At 34.4% G+C, this 16,542-nt stretch overlaps 2 protein-coding genes and 1 pseudogene across 2 annotated transcripts; 1 reads left to right on the top strand and 2 right to left on the bottom strand.

The window, feature by feature from the left end:
- Positions 1–4,926: 4,926 nt before the first annotated feature.
- LOC108462528 (protein NEDD1-like) lies at positions 4,927–7,996 on the top strand (annotated as a pseudogene).
- A 647-nt stretch (positions 7,997–8,643) lies between these two features.
- Positions 8,644–12,165, bottom strand: LOC108463248 (probable disease resistance RPP8-like protein 4). Its single transcript, XM_017763191.2, has 2 exons — positions 9,102–12,165; positions 8,644–8,837 (listed from the first exon to the last, which is right to left on the bottom strand). The coding sequence occupies exon 1, from the start codon at positions 11,861–11,863 to the stop codon at positions 9,134–9,136; it is 2,730 nt and encodes a 909-aa protein (XP_017618680.2). The 5' UTR covers positions 11,864–12,165; the 3' UTR covers positions 8,644–8,837; positions 9,102–9,133.
- A 1,263-nt stretch (positions 12,166–13,428) lies between these two features.
- LOC108462526 (putative disease resistance protein At1g50180) lies at positions 13,429–16,529 on the bottom strand. Its single transcript, XM_017762467.2, has one exon. The coding sequence runs from the start codon at positions 16,371–16,373 to the stop codon at positions 13,539–13,541; it is 2,835 nt and encodes a 944-aa protein (XP_017617956.1). The 5' UTR covers positions 16,374–16,529; the 3' UTR covers positions 13,429–13,538.
- Positions 16,530–16,542: the final 13 nt, after the last annotated feature.

Here is a 16,542-nt window from a genome sequence, read left to right as displayed (position 1 = left end):
TAATACAAATATTATCGTTGCTAATAACATACCTCCGCAGTTGGTAAGGAAGAATTCCACGATTCCATGTTCTCCTTATCTACAATGGCAAATGCTATCGGAGCACGTTCTATTGCCGTCTTGAGCAACCGCAATAAGTAAGATCTGTATATTTTCCATATAGCCGGTCCCATCCACTTGCACAAATGGCTTGCGAGTGGGGAAATACGCGCACACATGGATCAAACGTCCAAAACATCCGATGGAAAATTCGTTTTCCCAAGCGTAGTTGGTCATTCGGCCGTAATAAGGTCGGTTCGTAACTCAATAATTGTCACTGTGCGTACTCGCATAGCGGCTATCCATCCACAGTAGCTCGTTATACGACGATCGAAATCCCCATACAATTGCTCCATTGCCATCTGTTTTGCTATCCATGCCTTCGATATGACACTCGACATCGAATCGTGCTTGTATTTCAACAATCGATCAAACTTTAATGGTCGGCATGTCCTTCACCATTGGCATGATACACGCATGATAGTTTTAGAATCAAGTTTTCGATGATCTTCATCATACGTGTTGATGTGCATGTGTGAGGCCCAACAAATTTGCGTATCTCCCACATCTGCGAATTTTGAATAAATGCAACAGTACCGCCAATTGCGCCTTCCCCGACTTCCAACACTCTCCAATATATAATGTCGGTTTTTTAATCGCAACTTTATAATCTCTCGATATATTCATGCTATACCGCTTAATAGCAAATACGCACTCTTCTTTACTTTCGAATCTCTGGCCGACGAATAACTCCTCAGGATCAGAATTTACGGCCAGTCGGTGAGCAGGAAGTATTTCGGGGTACTCTGGAAACTCGGCTACATGCGCCGCGTCGGGGTCTATGAGCGACATGTGTGGCCCAGGATTATTGTGAATCACAACACGTCGCATCTGGTTCCCGACCGAAGACGCGTTAATGTTTCTATCGTCATTCACGCCTTCATCATCAATATCATTGGGGACATCGTCCACATCGGGATCACTATCACTATCGACTTCTTGATAACAAGGATCACTACTATCGTAACCATCATCACCAACCACATCCATATCGGGTGTAACATTAAGATCGATATCGATCCCACCTATAGTCGATTTACTATCAACGTACGATATTGGAGCCACCATGCACGGTTCTTGAGCACTATGTTCTTCACCATATGCAGTGAGATTTTCATTTTCCTCCATACCGGCTAACTCAGCAAATAAGTGAATCGGTGCATTTTTGTCACTCCCATTCCCACAGTAAAGAGCGATCATTGTCTCCACGTCTTCGTCGTCTACAAGTTCCATTTCAGTGAATTTGATTGGATCTGTCGAAACTGGAAACTTGTAGAAAAGTTTCGAGATCCTTCTCCCACAACGTCTGACAATTTTTACATTAATTCTTCCCTTCATATCATCCAACGAGACATTTCTATTAAATCTCATTGCTATTTGTTGCTGACATTCAAATATACATCCAATGGTTGTTGCCAAGATAATTCCATCGAAATAAACGCATACGAAAAATTGATTATCCATCTTCAATGCTCAATCATTAAAAATAAATAAACTTTCTCAAAATAATTTCGAACACCAAATAAACTACTTAAATAAAAAATTTAATTACTCAATATGCAATTTTGTCATTCATAAGCTCATAGTTTTCAGTTCTCATTTTATACATAAATAACATTTATCTTTACATTTAATCATTTAAAATCAACCTAAAGCGAGTTTTTACCCTAATAATATAAAAATAAAATAAAATACTAAAATAGCTTGTTTGAAAGATTAAGTGCCAAAAGTGCCAAAATGGTACTTAATCTTTCAAACAACTTATTTCGCTATTTTTTATTTTTATATAATATGGGTAAAAATCTACTTAAAACACATATAAGAAAATAATACATTCTTTACATTACATAAATAGGTTTTTTAACAATAATAATAACTAACAATAATTATGGTTTTTACTAACAATAATAACAATATTCATAATCGACAACAAAAATAATAAAATCAACAATAATAATAAAAGAAAAGCACATTAACAATATAAAATTCATTATTTAAAAAAATTATACCTTCTTTTTTCTTCTCCTTCTTTTCTTCTTTCTCTTCTCCTTTCTTTCCTTTTATTTTCTTCTCCTTGTCTTTGAATCTTGCTCCCGGGTTCTTTGGTTCTGCTTGGTTTTATAGTGCTTAGGTGCCGCCTGTGGGACCCACACAACTAGTGCCGCCTCTGCCAGAGGCAACACTGGTGCCGCCTCTGGCACCCACATGTCCAATATTTTTTTTTTCGTTTTTCAGCTTTTTTTTTTTCAGAGTTTTTTTTTTGGTACTGTTTGGGTACTGTTTGTCAGGGTGGTGCCGCCTGTCAGAGTGGCGTGACCACCCTGACTATACCATTTTCGTATTTACTTTTTTTACTGTATTATTTTTGAAATTTTTTATTTTTTATATATTTTTTTAATAAAAAACCCTGGATGCAGGAAAAAATCACACGTTTTTAGTGAAATAGAAAATTTGGGGAAAAATATAAAAGCAATTTTTTAAAATTAAAAAAAAAAGACTCGCTTTTATTTTTATTCTTTTAAGAGAAAACGTAAGGTGGACACAAAAAGTAATGGATGACAAAATTTCAAAGCCACAAGAGATCTTCCGCATTGAAAGCAAAAGCTGTTTTCAATTTCCACATTGGTTGCCATACAAAATCGATAAAGTAAAATGGCATGTGAAGAAAAGACAAGCTAAAGTTAGTAGGCCAACCCTCATTTCATTTCATTGCTCGTAATTGATTGAATAAGACCAAAACAAAAATGATAATTACGTGTGTAAATTATATTCAAAGTTATTAAATTAGTAATAAATTTATGTTTTAATTTTTAATTTTAAAAATTATAAAATAATTATTGAATTATTCAAGATTTTTATTTAAGTCTCTAATTTATTCAATAGTTTTTTATTTAAGTTATTAGGCTATTAGTTTTTTTTTAAAAAGTTCGACTAGAGAGGTTAAAGCGACAATTTAATAAATGGTACGATGGATAAATACTCATCGACGAGTAGAAGAACATATATTAGATCAAGTCAATCCAACGGTTGATGTCGAAGAACGGAAAAAAAAATTATTTAGAATTTGATTCGGAGATACGTGATATTTAAAATTATTTTATAAAAAATAATCTAAAAAAACAGGGGCAGAAGAGCTAGTGGGCAAACAATGAAGGCCATTTTGAAAGTGACTATTGTAGATTGTCGTAACTCAAAGCTAGTACAATAAATAATAAATAAATTTTTAAAATTCAAATCTAAATTGTTCATTGGCTCTCCTTGGATTGTTCCTATAACCGATATATTAGAGTTAGTAACGTATGGATTCAAAGGAGTGTTTAATCGGTTAATTAATTAATTATTTGACTCGAATTATCATTAATCGATTCTTTTAAATCTTTAATAGTTAATCGAACTGAATTTTTTCAAAAAAATTAACCGAACTAAACTTTTTCGGTTATTTCGGTCGATTAACTAAATTAACTGAATTATATATATATATTTTTATTTTTAGTTAAAACAAGTAGAAACATATTAAAAAAAACTAATTGAATTCACCGACTGAATAATTTATACTCTCAAAAATTAACCGAACTGACTGAATATTTATATATTATAATATTATTTATTAAGTTCAATTAATTCTATTAACCGACCGATTTCAAACCGAATTAACCATTAACCGGACTTCCAAAAAATTATTAACCAACTCTCGACCAAACTAATTCGGTTAATCGACCGATTAACCGAATTTGATCGGTTAACCGAATTAATTCGGTTTTACCTGAAATTTGCACACACCTATGGATCCATTTCATTCCTCTTTTAGTTTATCACATATGGTTCCTTTTAGGTGTTTATGGGTTGGAATTAAGTTTATGTACAATATTTTTATGTTTATTTCAAATTGATTCAGTTCAAAACTTAGGTAACCTTATTTATAAATGATATGTTTAAGTCTATTTTAAACCAATAATTTTTAAATATATATTATTCTTAATTTAATATTTAATAATTCTAATAATATTTTTATTAAAATTTAAATTTAGACAATATTTTTTATGTTTAAGTAATATATAAAATAAAATATATACAAAAGTCTAAAGTGGGTTGGGTTAAGTTTCAGAAAGTTAAAAACTTAACACAAATTCACTTTTTTTTTTACTTAAGTTTATTTTTGGACATTGTATTTTTTTGAGAAATAAAAAATGGACGACATTAAAATTAAAAATTAAATACAATCTCTATATGGGTACCATGTGTCTTACTCTCCTACATTCATCAATGAGTAGAATTGTTCCTAATTAATGCAAAAGTTGTACCCTACTCAATTCTTAAGGAACTTTAATCATTCGGTCCTAAAAGAAATAATCTAAAAGAATCAAACCCTAAAAATAGACTACATCTTAGTTTTTTGAAAAAAACTAACAATTTCTCCTCTGGCAACCCGCTCTTTCATCTACCACCGTTGTTTCACCTTGGAATGATTTGTACTTTTAGCATCCTTGATGGAAATTCTTATAAAAAAAAATCGATTTATCCAAAAAAAAATATATTAAATGGACCTTCTAGCTTAAATAAATAATCTAACTCATAAATAGATTTATAAATAATTCATCAATTATTAAATCAATCAAACTTAAAACTATAACACCCATATTTAATTTCCGTTATCGAAATAGAATTACGGGATATTATTGTACCATTCAAAATATTTCATATCAGTTAGCATCCAAATATCAAATTAATTTAACAAAAATAATATAAAACTCATAGTAGGACAAACCCTACCTTCACAGACCCTAAATATTCTGACATTTCAATTTTCTTTTTCCTTTTCAACATATTATTGCTAGTGTTGGGTAGGATAAGAAGCTATACACTTATGACTCAGGGTCTAGAAGACCCTCAGCTTTCATTTCATATGAGGTACCTTTTTCTTCATTGGCATTTAAAGATGATGTTGGACACTGGCAGCTGGTACTGGTAATGGTAGATTGGTGTTCTATGATATTCAGGGGAAAACTACAGCCTTTTACTGTTCTTCGTGCTTATAGTAGTTCGAAGGTTGGTTATCTTTTGCTCTGTTATCACTTTTTAATATAAAAAGGGACCCAGGCCCTGATAAGTTGTTGTAGTTTGCACTTGCTTTCTATTTTCCCTCAAGAACTCTAACTTGATATGGAATTTTGAATGGTATTGGTATAAAAGATCATGTTCTATAGTGGAACTAATGATATTAATTGGATGTCACTGCTTGCTTGTTTGTGCTCCAACTTCAAAGTGTTTTGTGTAAATGGAAAGTAATAAGCCTTATTCCTTTAATCATTTTAAATCCTAAGTGTTTATAACATCTATCAGGCTGTTTCAAGTTAATGTTGGCAAAGATCAAAACCAGCCATTGTTAATGAGAGTACTTGCACTGCTGAGACTGCTCTTTTGGGAGGTGCAATGGAGGATTCTGTTCTTATGCCAGACCCACTTCCATCTGTGACATCAACAAGCCTTTCATCATCCACAGCAGTTTCTGGTTCTCGTATCATTGGCCGTTCAGGTCCTGCAGAAGTATCTTCTCTTACTAGTAGTAGTGGATCAACATCAAGCACACTCAATCTCTCTTCTTCTCTCGAAACACCAATTAGAAGCCATCTATGGCCAGGTGGAACGCTAACGAGATTACATGCTCCTCGTTCTACATTCAATTTCAAGGATGATATGGAGGTATTTTCCCCTCTTGTGGATGTTCATCCTATTACACCCTCGCTGGATAAGCTGTGGGATGGTCATGATGGTGCAAAGAAAGAGCACCTACCCAATGATAAGAAGTCATCCTGCCTACTGTTTCCTTCTAGCAGGAGGTTTGCTTTTGCTGATGATGGAGCCAGTGATCACCCTATACTTGATCGGAAGTCCAGTTCAATGTCTCAACAGGTTTTTTGCTTTTTGCTTTTTTATTATTGATGACAGTAATGCATAACATATTTATTTTGATTTTTTTGTACAAGATATTACTTTAAATCTTCATGGTACTGTTCTGCTAGTTTCATAAAAGTATATGAGTTGTTCGAAGTTGTCATTTTTGCATAGAATGGGAATGTGGTTTTTTTGTGCATTATGTTGTATGTTTGGAGCATTATGCGTGTTTGTATTAACAAGTCCAATAGATCAACTGTGTTTTAGTATGGCTTTGCATGTTTTGAGGATTTCTCTGATTTACAATTGCAGACAACTTATTATCATCTGCAGTGGGATGTCATTTCCAACTACTTTCATTTCCCTTAATAAATGAATTCGCTGAGCTTGATTCACAGGCTGTTATATCCTATGTTCTTTAGTCATAGAACTGTTTCTGATACTTAATATGGTTTTTTGAGAGCAATTGATATGGCTTTTCAGTCTTTTTTTCCCATAATGAAGTTTGTACACCACTTATCTGTACAGGATGTGACGAAGTCTTTTACAGCATTGGAATCTACCCCTACACCATCTTCCAAGAGTGAAGAGACCTCCATCACTCCTCCAGAAGCGTGGGGTGGTGAGAAGATATCTGACAAATTTGCTCACCTTCGCCAGCTGCCATCTCGTTTTGGGATGCCAGCTTCTGGTGGTCTGACAACGAGCTCTATTTATGCTGGACAAGATCAGTCTTCAATGCTCAGTCAGACCAGTTCTAACCTGAGCTATGAAAATTTGCACACGAAAGATGTCTCTTCAAATCAGGAGACTTCTTCATTGGGATTTCCTGAACATTTCTCCTCGAGCTCCATGTCTGCTTTATCTTTTGGTTCAAAAGGGATTACTAGAGCTGGCAGCCTTGACTCACCAAAACTAGCTTCTTTAGCACCGCCTCGAAGGTTTTGGACATATGCCGACAGAATTAGTACTACATCTGCTTTTAGTGATGGAACATCCCATTTGGTGGCTTCTCCAAAAACAAAGGAAACAGAAGCTGAAACCAGAGAAGAGCTGTTTAATAACCTGTTATCGAGGTCTGATTCATTGACTGCAGCGGCATCGGCAGTTCTTCTAGCAATGAATGTATGATATCTGGTTTGGTTAAATAATTATTTACTACATTAATTTCTATAATCACTTTGGTCTTTTTATGCATTTGAGTAGTGAAGTCATCCTGGATGAAGGAGTTTTACGAATTTCTATATATTTCATAGTTTTTTTTCCCGGGCATGACACTGCATTGATTGTGACCATAATAAGGAGGAACATTACAACCCTCCAAGGCATCTCAACAAGATCCCCAACAAGGAAGCAACTTTACTCTTCAGCTATTTCAACGAACTCTAGAAGAAACCCTCGATTCATTTCAGAAATCCATTCATGGAGATATGAGGAGCTTGCATATTGAAATTTTAAGACAATTCCACATGCAGGAGGTATTTTCTTATCATCCTTTTCTTTATGTTGCTTTGGCTTTCATGCACATATTCTCAGCTCTAATTCGCGGAAATTATTGGAACAGATGGAGATGTCTCGTGTGATGAGCTCCATATTACAGAACCAAGCTGAACTGATGGAAGAGGTTAAGTCTCTCCGGAAAGAAAATCAGCAGCTTCGTCAATTGCTTTGAGCGCTGATTAAACAACATTATCGTGTGAGGTTAGTGAATGCCTCTTCTGATCACCTTACTGTAACTTCGTTTTATCAGTAGGCCTGTCTCATAGCAGAGTAAAACTGCTTACAAATGTGAGGCTAAGATTTTTACGTTTCAGAAACATGTATATAAATGCTTCTTGGTTGATTGAAAATGAAGCATTTAACAGGGTTATCTTAGTACATAGAGTTCCCTGAATTTACTACATTTTGATTTGTGTAACCTTATTAAAACAAGTCTTCAATAGAAAGTTGAGTGGCTACTTTGTTCTTATTGTTTATAGGAAGAATAAATTATGTGGAACTCAAACTTTCTTAAGCATACAAACTTTTGTGAATTTCGATTAAAAGGGAGTTTAGTTCACAAAATGTTTGATTAACCGGACAATTAGCTCATTACTAGATATGTTACAGTACCGTGTTTGGTTCAAGGTAAAAGTTGAAATAATCCTAGACTCAAAGATATTTAATTATCGGTTTGTTCTTAGTAAATAGTAAATGAGTAAAATGTATTTAATACTTTATGATGGTTTTGATTAAAAAACTTCATGGAATGATTAATATCATTGATTAAATGGTTAAAAGTTTCAACATGATTAATGTCAACTCTTTTTATAAAATATTTGGGTGGGAATGGGCATCATATAGTTTGAACTTGTGTCAAATGAGTACTTGATAAAAATTTAATCATCATTCCACATAAGTCAAAATTAGTATAAATCTATTTTATACATTTTGTTATAAGAAATCGTATATATTTTTGTTATGTCATAAGCGTATCGTGTTATATGTTTTGTATTATCTAATTGTTAATTGAAATAGTGAGTTGTAAATTTAAATGAGTTGTTTTACTATTTAAATAATGAATTTAACCATTTAACATCTAATGAGTTATTTAGAATTTCATTCTTCGGTTTAAATTAGATTAGTTTCAATCAAATAGATGCAAATGACCTATTAATAAGAAGATAATTTTTTTTTAAAAAAAATAAGCAAATTGGGAGGCCAAAGCAAGCATTAGATATACAGCAAACAACCACTTCATTCAAAGCTCATACTATATAGCAATCCAATTCTTATAAAAAATACATACACACACTTAATGAAATTAGATATTTCGGTAAAGTGCATTCCAGTGCTGATTAGATAACCTACATCAAGAAAAAATGGTATGTATATATCATCATCTCTTATGTATAATAATTAAAAATATGAAATAATAAAATGATATTAAAATTTAGTTTTTCTAGAAATATGATTAAAATTCTTTTTTAATATTTTAATTACAATTTTTATGGTAATTAAAGATATATTCTTATATCATGTTATTTTATCAATATTATATCAATCTCTAACTCTATGGGTGAAAAGAAAAGAAAAGAATGTAAAGATTATTATTTTATAGAAATAAATACCTCAAGTGATGTTGGCTCCTGTTACTTTGAGATCAATTAAAAATGAGGATGGAGGGAATGTGACGCACTTTATAGAAATCCTCTCCTTCTCTTCCATCTATCACTTTAATCCTTTCTTTTAATGACGAAAGCATTTCTATTAAATTCAATTTTTGGAGAGTAGTAATATACCTCAATCCTTCTGGAAGCATCCTTAAACTTTTAAGACGGTGTAACTTCAATTCTCGAAGGCATGACATTGCACCTTCTTCTATTTCCCACTCCTCCAACTCATATAAAGATCTCATTCGAAGATAATCAAGTTTAGGAAATCCATTTGCAGAGCACACCATTCTACTCCCAATATATGCATATGTCAAATGGAGAATCCTCAAATGACATAACTTTTCTAATACGGCCATTGGATCTTGGCTCAGCCCACAGTCAACTAAAACTAATTTGACAATATTTGATGGAAGAAGTTTCAAAACATGGCCGCTCGGATGTGGCTCATCTTTTATCAGCCAGAATAATTTCAGTTTGGAGAGGTGATAATATTGAGAAAGGGGTTCTAAGTCAGGGAGTGAATCGCCAAGAATCCTCAAGGACAATGACTCAAGGCGTTGCAATTTGGTTAGCAAGATTAGGCTAGGCTTCACATATTTTGCACTGGTAAATGCTATTCCTAAACTCTGAATATTAGTCCACCTAAGCACCGCATTATTTTCAACCGGCTTCTCAACCATCGTTACGGACTTCAAAGTTTCAATATTTTTTGAAGTGAACCCTTGCCGCCAAGAAAATCCACATACGGGGTACATCTTATCCATTTTTATTACAATATGCCTCAAACTTTCCAACTTAAACACACCATCTGGAAGTACAATTTCATCACCAGACTTAATGTATAAAGTGTACAAATCCTTCAACCTGCCAATAGATCGCGGCAAAATTATTTCCCTACTGTAGTATAACTTCAAGTATCTCAAATGTAGGAGATTACCAATTTCAGCTGACACATGCCACTCTTTGTACTTGTATGATCTTGCAAGAGTCAACACCCTTAAAAATTTGAAGCTTTTATATTTTGAAATGCATAATTCAACCAATTCAGAAAACAACAAAGAACGTAATTTTGGATGCTCTCCCTTCAAAAGAGCTCTCCGTCGACTAGGTTGAATAGAAATTCTTCGTAGCATCGGTTCTGCCAATGTCACTTCACGTTCATGCAGTGGTTGTTGAATAATTTCCAAGAACTTCTCCTCTCTTGCTTTCTTCAAGCACAAGTCCCTCAAGAGATCATGCAATCGACATGTCTCCACATTTGTTCCTGTATAGTCTCGCCTACTAACTTGAACCAAGCTCCTATCTATAAGCTCTTCTAGGAATTTTTCGCCTAAATCCTCCATCAAGAATTCTTCGTTTTCCGGAATGAAACCTTCAGCGATCCATAAACGAGTGAGTTCTTTTTTCGGTATCTCCCTGTCTTCTGGATAATGACTAAGATACAAAAAGCATGGTTTTAAAGGATAAGGCAAGTCATTGTAGCTTGAAACCAAAACTCTGTTCACTGCACCATATTGACGATCTTGGTGTGGGAGCTCATTTAGGTGTCCATGGATGTTTTTATGAACCATCTCCCATTGAGCCACCGACTGTTTTGTTGCCAGCAAGCAACCCAACACAATAATTGCTAAAGGCAAGCCTCCACATTTTTTCACCATCTCTTTTCCAAGCTTCACAAATTCTTGTGAGCAGCATTGAGAACCCATTTTGCTCCGTGGGAATGCTTTCCTACACAAAAGATTCCAACTTTCATCATCTGTAAGAAGTGAGAGCTCCATGGGAGTGTTGCAAGGATCGGCATGTAAAGCCACATTCCTGTTGCGTGTTGTGAACAATATTTTGCTTCCCTTTCTTCCTCGTGGAAAAGCAGGTTTAAGAATATCCCAATCCTCGTTTTTCCAAATATCATCGAGGACTATCAGATACCGCTTTTCTTTCAAAGCATCGAAAAGTCTTTTCACCAGCTCACTCTCTTCCAGGTTGTTAATTAGCTCTCTTCCATGAACTTTCGCCAAGATAGTAAGCAAAACTTCTCTTGGCTTACATTGTTGAGATATAGAAACCCAAGCGAAGCAATCAAAATGGCGTATCACATCAACATGATTATATACTTTTCTGGCAAGAGTAGTCTTACCGATGCCCCCCATGCCGACTATCGAAACGACGGCATGGAGTCTATCTTCTTCATTCATCAACTTGGTCATGACATCCTTCGTGCTAACCTCCAAGCTAACAACGTCCTCTTCCTCGACATGGGAGTATGTCCTTCTTAACTGTCGCTGCACGTTGAAAACTGAGCTAGAGCCTTCTCCATCACGGGGTATCTCATAAGCTGGAAGATTATTGGAAATGTTTTGGAGCTTGGTCTGGATTGCTTTGACCTGCACCCCGATTTTGTGCAGATGCCAAGGTTTGGTGCAAATGGAGGTGAATCTCTTGACGATTCCTTGAAAGCCTCCTTGATGTGCACGTTCAAGGATGAAGGAGTCGATAATATCTTCAGCTTCGTAAGCAAGATCTCTGATTTCGGATACCCGATTACGGAGACGCTTGTCTTGTTCCGCCTTCCCATCAACGTCCTCCAAGAAACACTGCATTCGCTTTAGTTCAGTGTTTAGGCTCTCAACTTCTTCCTTGACATCTTTGAGGAAAACTGCTTCACGGATGAGTAATTCTGAAATTCTTTTAACAACTAAAGACACAATAGCCTCTGCCATTTCTCTGGCTGATTAAAAAAAAAGAGTCTGAATTTCTTCTTCTCTCTTTTTGGATATCAAACAGATTGATAATCAGCCTGTGTGTATTTTCTGATTCCTTTTTTTTGTTATTGTTCTATCAAAAAGTAAATGACAATAAAAGTTGAACAAGAAGAAAGCAAAAGCAGATTCTTCTTTCCTCTTTTAATTAAATTCTTTGCTTAAGAAAATGGGGACCTTCTCCTTGATTCCCTGCTTAGCAATGAAATACCCCCAAATGAATTCCCAAAGCTTTACTATTTCTGAAACTGAAGCAACCCTCATACCCCTTCGAATATCTTACAAACATGTGATATTATACTTAGAAATAACTATAAATTAAATTAAAATAAAATTCTATTCAATTCTATTTTATTACACTCATTTTTAAAATTTGTATTTCATGAACAGTACAAATACTTTAATTCAAACTGACTTTTAATTTATCTGTTTTTCTTTCTCAACCCATAGGCGGTTCAAATGTATTAAAACAATTATTAATATATCATCATTTTTATTTATAAATTGTATACATAAATAATTATATTTTTCCAATATAGAGATAAATTGATATATTTATTTTTTAAATATATGATTAAAACAAAATAAAATTTCAAATATACATTTAAATCATAATTAGAATTTCATGTATATAATTACATCAAATTAAACATTAACAATTATATATTAAATCAAAATTTATGTATAATTTTATATTTATCCCTAATAGAGAATACTGTAATAATTTGTTGAATTCCAATGAATTTCTTATCATCTGAATTCTGAGCCCACTTAGCGTTAAAGCATCATGTATAAAAAAGACAACTTAGATGGTAATATTAAATTCTTTTAATTAATATTTTACTAACTAAGGTATTTAAAAAATATTTTTATTTTTGGTTAATGTAAACATTTAAAGACAAAAATGATGTATTAATTAAACTAATCAAAATTCCATAGCATTGTTTAAATGTTTTCTTTTATTTTCTCAGCGAAAGTCCATTTTAGTAAGCATAAAAAAACAATGTTCTAAAACTGTAATAGAAAACCATAATGAAATCAGCGTCATGCATTGAAGCAAGTAATTTCGTACACCTTGATCCACCGGCAAATTCGGCGACATGTTCATTGACGAGGCACGAGAACGGCACTTGTTGACGGCAGCATTGACTAAGTCTAGTGGGGTCTTGGTACTAGAGTTGCCGTGGGGAGATAGTTTGAGAATGCAGAAAGCTGGTTTACTGGACTAGGAAGTACACCATGAATTTACTAATTTGTAATTTTTAATAATTGGGTGAAAAAAAATACTAATAATTAGATGACTATATTATTTACCTTAAAATATAATAATAATGAAATATTTTTTTTATATTTAATTGAACAAAATATATATTTTTTATTTAATGAACACTAATCCAAATTAGGTGAAAGGAAAGCAATGTTGCAATTAACATTGAAGTTTGGTAGTTAACTTAAAAAAGTAGGCAGGCCAACAATCATGGAAATTGAGAGAGTTTCAACAATATATAGGCTTTTATGAATTTACATTAAACACTAAATTAGCACTTGAATTGATATATAGTTGATTATTCACATCATCTGCCATAGATATGCAAAGGATCCAGTTTTAAAGTTTGATAATTAAGAGAGAAAAATATTACAAATAAGTAATCTCTGAATTAACGTAAAAGTAACCCTTACCTGTTATCCTCTCTGATATTTGGATGGAAGGTATGTGGCGCACTTTATAGAAATCCTCTCCTTCTTTTCCACCTTTCACTTGAATCCTTTTTGTCAATGATGAAGGCATTACTCTTAATATCAATTTTTGGAGAGTAATAATATACTTCAATCCTTCTGGCAATATTTCTAGTTTAAAATTCAGGCTCAAAAACAAATTTCGGAGACGTGGCATTGCCCCTTCTTGTATCTCCCACTCTTCTAAATTTGTTGCTTTATTTATACAAAAAATGTCAAGTTGACAAAAGCCATTCGCAGAGCAAACCATTTTTCTCCCCTCATATGCAAAACTCAATAAATTAAGAATTGTCAAACAAGGCAGATTTTCCAACACTTCCATTGGATCTTGAGTCATCGTAGAGCATTGTAAAGTTAATTTGACAATACTTCGGGGAAGAAATTTCAAAACATGATGGCTTTGATGTGGATCTTCTTTTAAATGCCCTACTAATTTCAATTCGGAAAGGTGACCAAACTGAAAAAGAGGTTCTAAGTCTAGATATGAAAATGAGCTCGACTTTTCAACAAACAAATTCATAGACAATGACCTAAGGCGATCCAATTTGATCATCAATAGTAGGATAGACTTAACATCTTTTGAACTCTTAAATATTATTCCTAAACACTGAACATGAGTCAACTTAAGCACCTCATTATTTTCAACCAACTTCTTGTCCACCAACATGTACTTCAGAGTTTCAATATTTTTTAATGAAAAGCTTCGCCACAAAAGAAAACCACTTTTGATATTTAGGACCGATCCCACTTTTATCACAAATTGCCTTATGCGTTCTAATTTGAATACACCATCTGGAACACTGACACTACGGCATTGGAGGTGCAAAGTGTGTAAATTCTTCAACTTTCCAATAGCACATGGCAAGATCATTTCCCCAGTGCATTCTAATCTCAAATACCTCAAATGATGGAGATTACCAATTTCACCTGACACATGCCACTCCCTAACATTCCTCGAAAGTTTCAACACTCTTAAAAGTTTAAAGTTACTAAAATTTGGAAAATGGAAACTCATCATCCATCCCTTCAGCAACAAAGAACGTAATTTTGGATGCTCACCTTTTAAATGGACGTCCCTTTTGCCAGGATGTATAGCAATTCTTCGTGGCATAGATGTTACCAAGGTCACATCGAGAGAATTTTCAGAGTTTTCAATTAATGAAGGTTGAATAAATTTTAAGAAATTCTCCTCTTCTGCTTTCTCCACGCACAAGTTTCTCAAGAGATCATGTATTCGGCATGTTTTCACTTTTGTCCCGGTATAGTCTCGTCTCCAAACTTGAACCAAGCTTCTATCTATAAGCTCTTCTAGGAATTGTTCGCCTACATCCTCCATCAAGATTTCTTCGCTTCCCAATAATGGTGAAATGAAACCTTCAGCGATCCATAATCGAATGAGCTCTTTTTTCGATATCTCCCAATCTTCTGGATAATGAGGAAGATACAGAAAGCATGGTTTTAACTGATAAGGCAAATCATTGTAGCTTAAAACCAAAATCCTGTTCACTGCACCATATTGATGATCAAGTTGTTGGAGCCCTTTTAAGTTTCCATAGAAAAAGTTTCTGTTAACCTTCTCCCAGTCGTCCAATGATTGTTTTCTTGCTAGCAAGCTTCCCAAGACAATAATCGCTAAAGGTAGACCTCCGCATTTTTTCACCATCTCTCTTCCGAGTTTCTCAAATTCTTCAGAGCGGATATGAGAGTCTGTCTTGTTTAGGGGGAATGCTTTCCTACTCAAAAGAATCCAACTTTCATCATCTGTAAGAGGTGAGAGCTCCATGGGAGTGTTGCAGGGATCGGCATGTAAAGCCACATTCCTGTTGCGTGTAGTGAACAATATTTTGCTTCCCATTCTTCCTCGTGGAAAAGCAGGTTTAAGAATATCCCAATCCCCGCCTCTCCAGATATCATCGAGGACTACCAAATTCCGCTTTTCTTTCAAAGCATCAAAAAACCTTTTCCACAGCTCATTCTCGTCCAGTTTCTCAATTAGCTCTCTTTCATCTTTAGAAGGAGAGAGAACTTCCATCAAGACACTAAGCAAAACTTCTCTAGGCTTACATTGTTGAGATATATAAACCCAAGCCAAGCAATCAAAATGGTGTCTAACCTCAACATGATTATATACTTTTCTGGCAAGAGTAGTCTTACCGATGCCCCCCATGCCGACTATGGAAACGACGGCATGGAGTCTATCTTCTTCAGTCATCAACATGGTCATGACATCCTTCGTGCTAACCTCCAAGCTAACAACGTCCTCTTCCTCGACATGTGAGTATGTCCTTAACCGTTGCTGCACCTTGATAATTGAGCTAGAGCCTTCTCCATCACCGGATATCTCATAAGCTGGAAGATTCTTGGAAATATTTTGGAGCTTGGTCTGGATTGCTTTGACCTGCACCCCGATTTTGTGCAGATGAGAAGGTTTGGTGAAAATGGAGGTGAATCTCTTGACAATCCCATGAAAACCTCGTTGATGTGCTGCTTTAAGAATAAAAGAGTCGATGACATCTTCAGCATCATAAGCAAGATCTCTGATTTCCGACACCCGATTCTGGAAACGCGCATCTTGTTCAAGCTTGCGATCCGCGTCCTTCAAGAAACACTGCATTCGCTTAAGTTCAGCGTTTAGGCTCTCAACTTGATCTTTTACATCTTTGAGGAAAACAGCTTCATGGATGAGTAAATCTAAAATTCTTTCAATAGCTAAGGACACAATAGCCTCTGCCATTTCTCCTCCTGGTTCAGAACAGATTCCACAAACAGGTCGGCAAGTATTAGTAGAATATTTGATGTATTAGTGGAGAAGTATCTCTCTGTATCAGAAGTTTTGAAGAGCTGTTTTCGGGGCGAGGTTGGTAATTATTTTCTTCTTATTATTATTATTATTAAAATGGAAC

The sequence above is a fragment of the Gossypium arboreum genome, chromosome 10, assembly GCF_025698485.1.
Source record: "Gossypium arboreum isolate Shixiya-1 chromosome 10, ASM2569848v2, whole genome shotgun sequence".
Lineage (NCBI taxonomy): Eukaryota > Viridiplantae > Streptophyta > Magnoliopsida > Malvales > Malvaceae > Gossypium > Gossypium arboreum.
The sequence above is the reverse complement of the archived record's forward strand: the minus strand, read 5'-3'. Positions and strand labels throughout refer to the sequence as shown.

Bases quoted from the DNA above. Each gene is read 5' to 3' on its own strand.
- LOC108463248 (XM_017763191.2), bottom strand. From the start codon at position 11,863: ATGGCAGAGGCTATTGTGTCTTTAGTTGTTAAAAGAATTTCAGAATTA.
- LOC108462526 (XM_017762467.2), bottom strand. From the start codon at position 16,373: ATGGCAGAGGCTATTGTGTCCTTAGCTATTGAAAGAATTTTAGATTTA.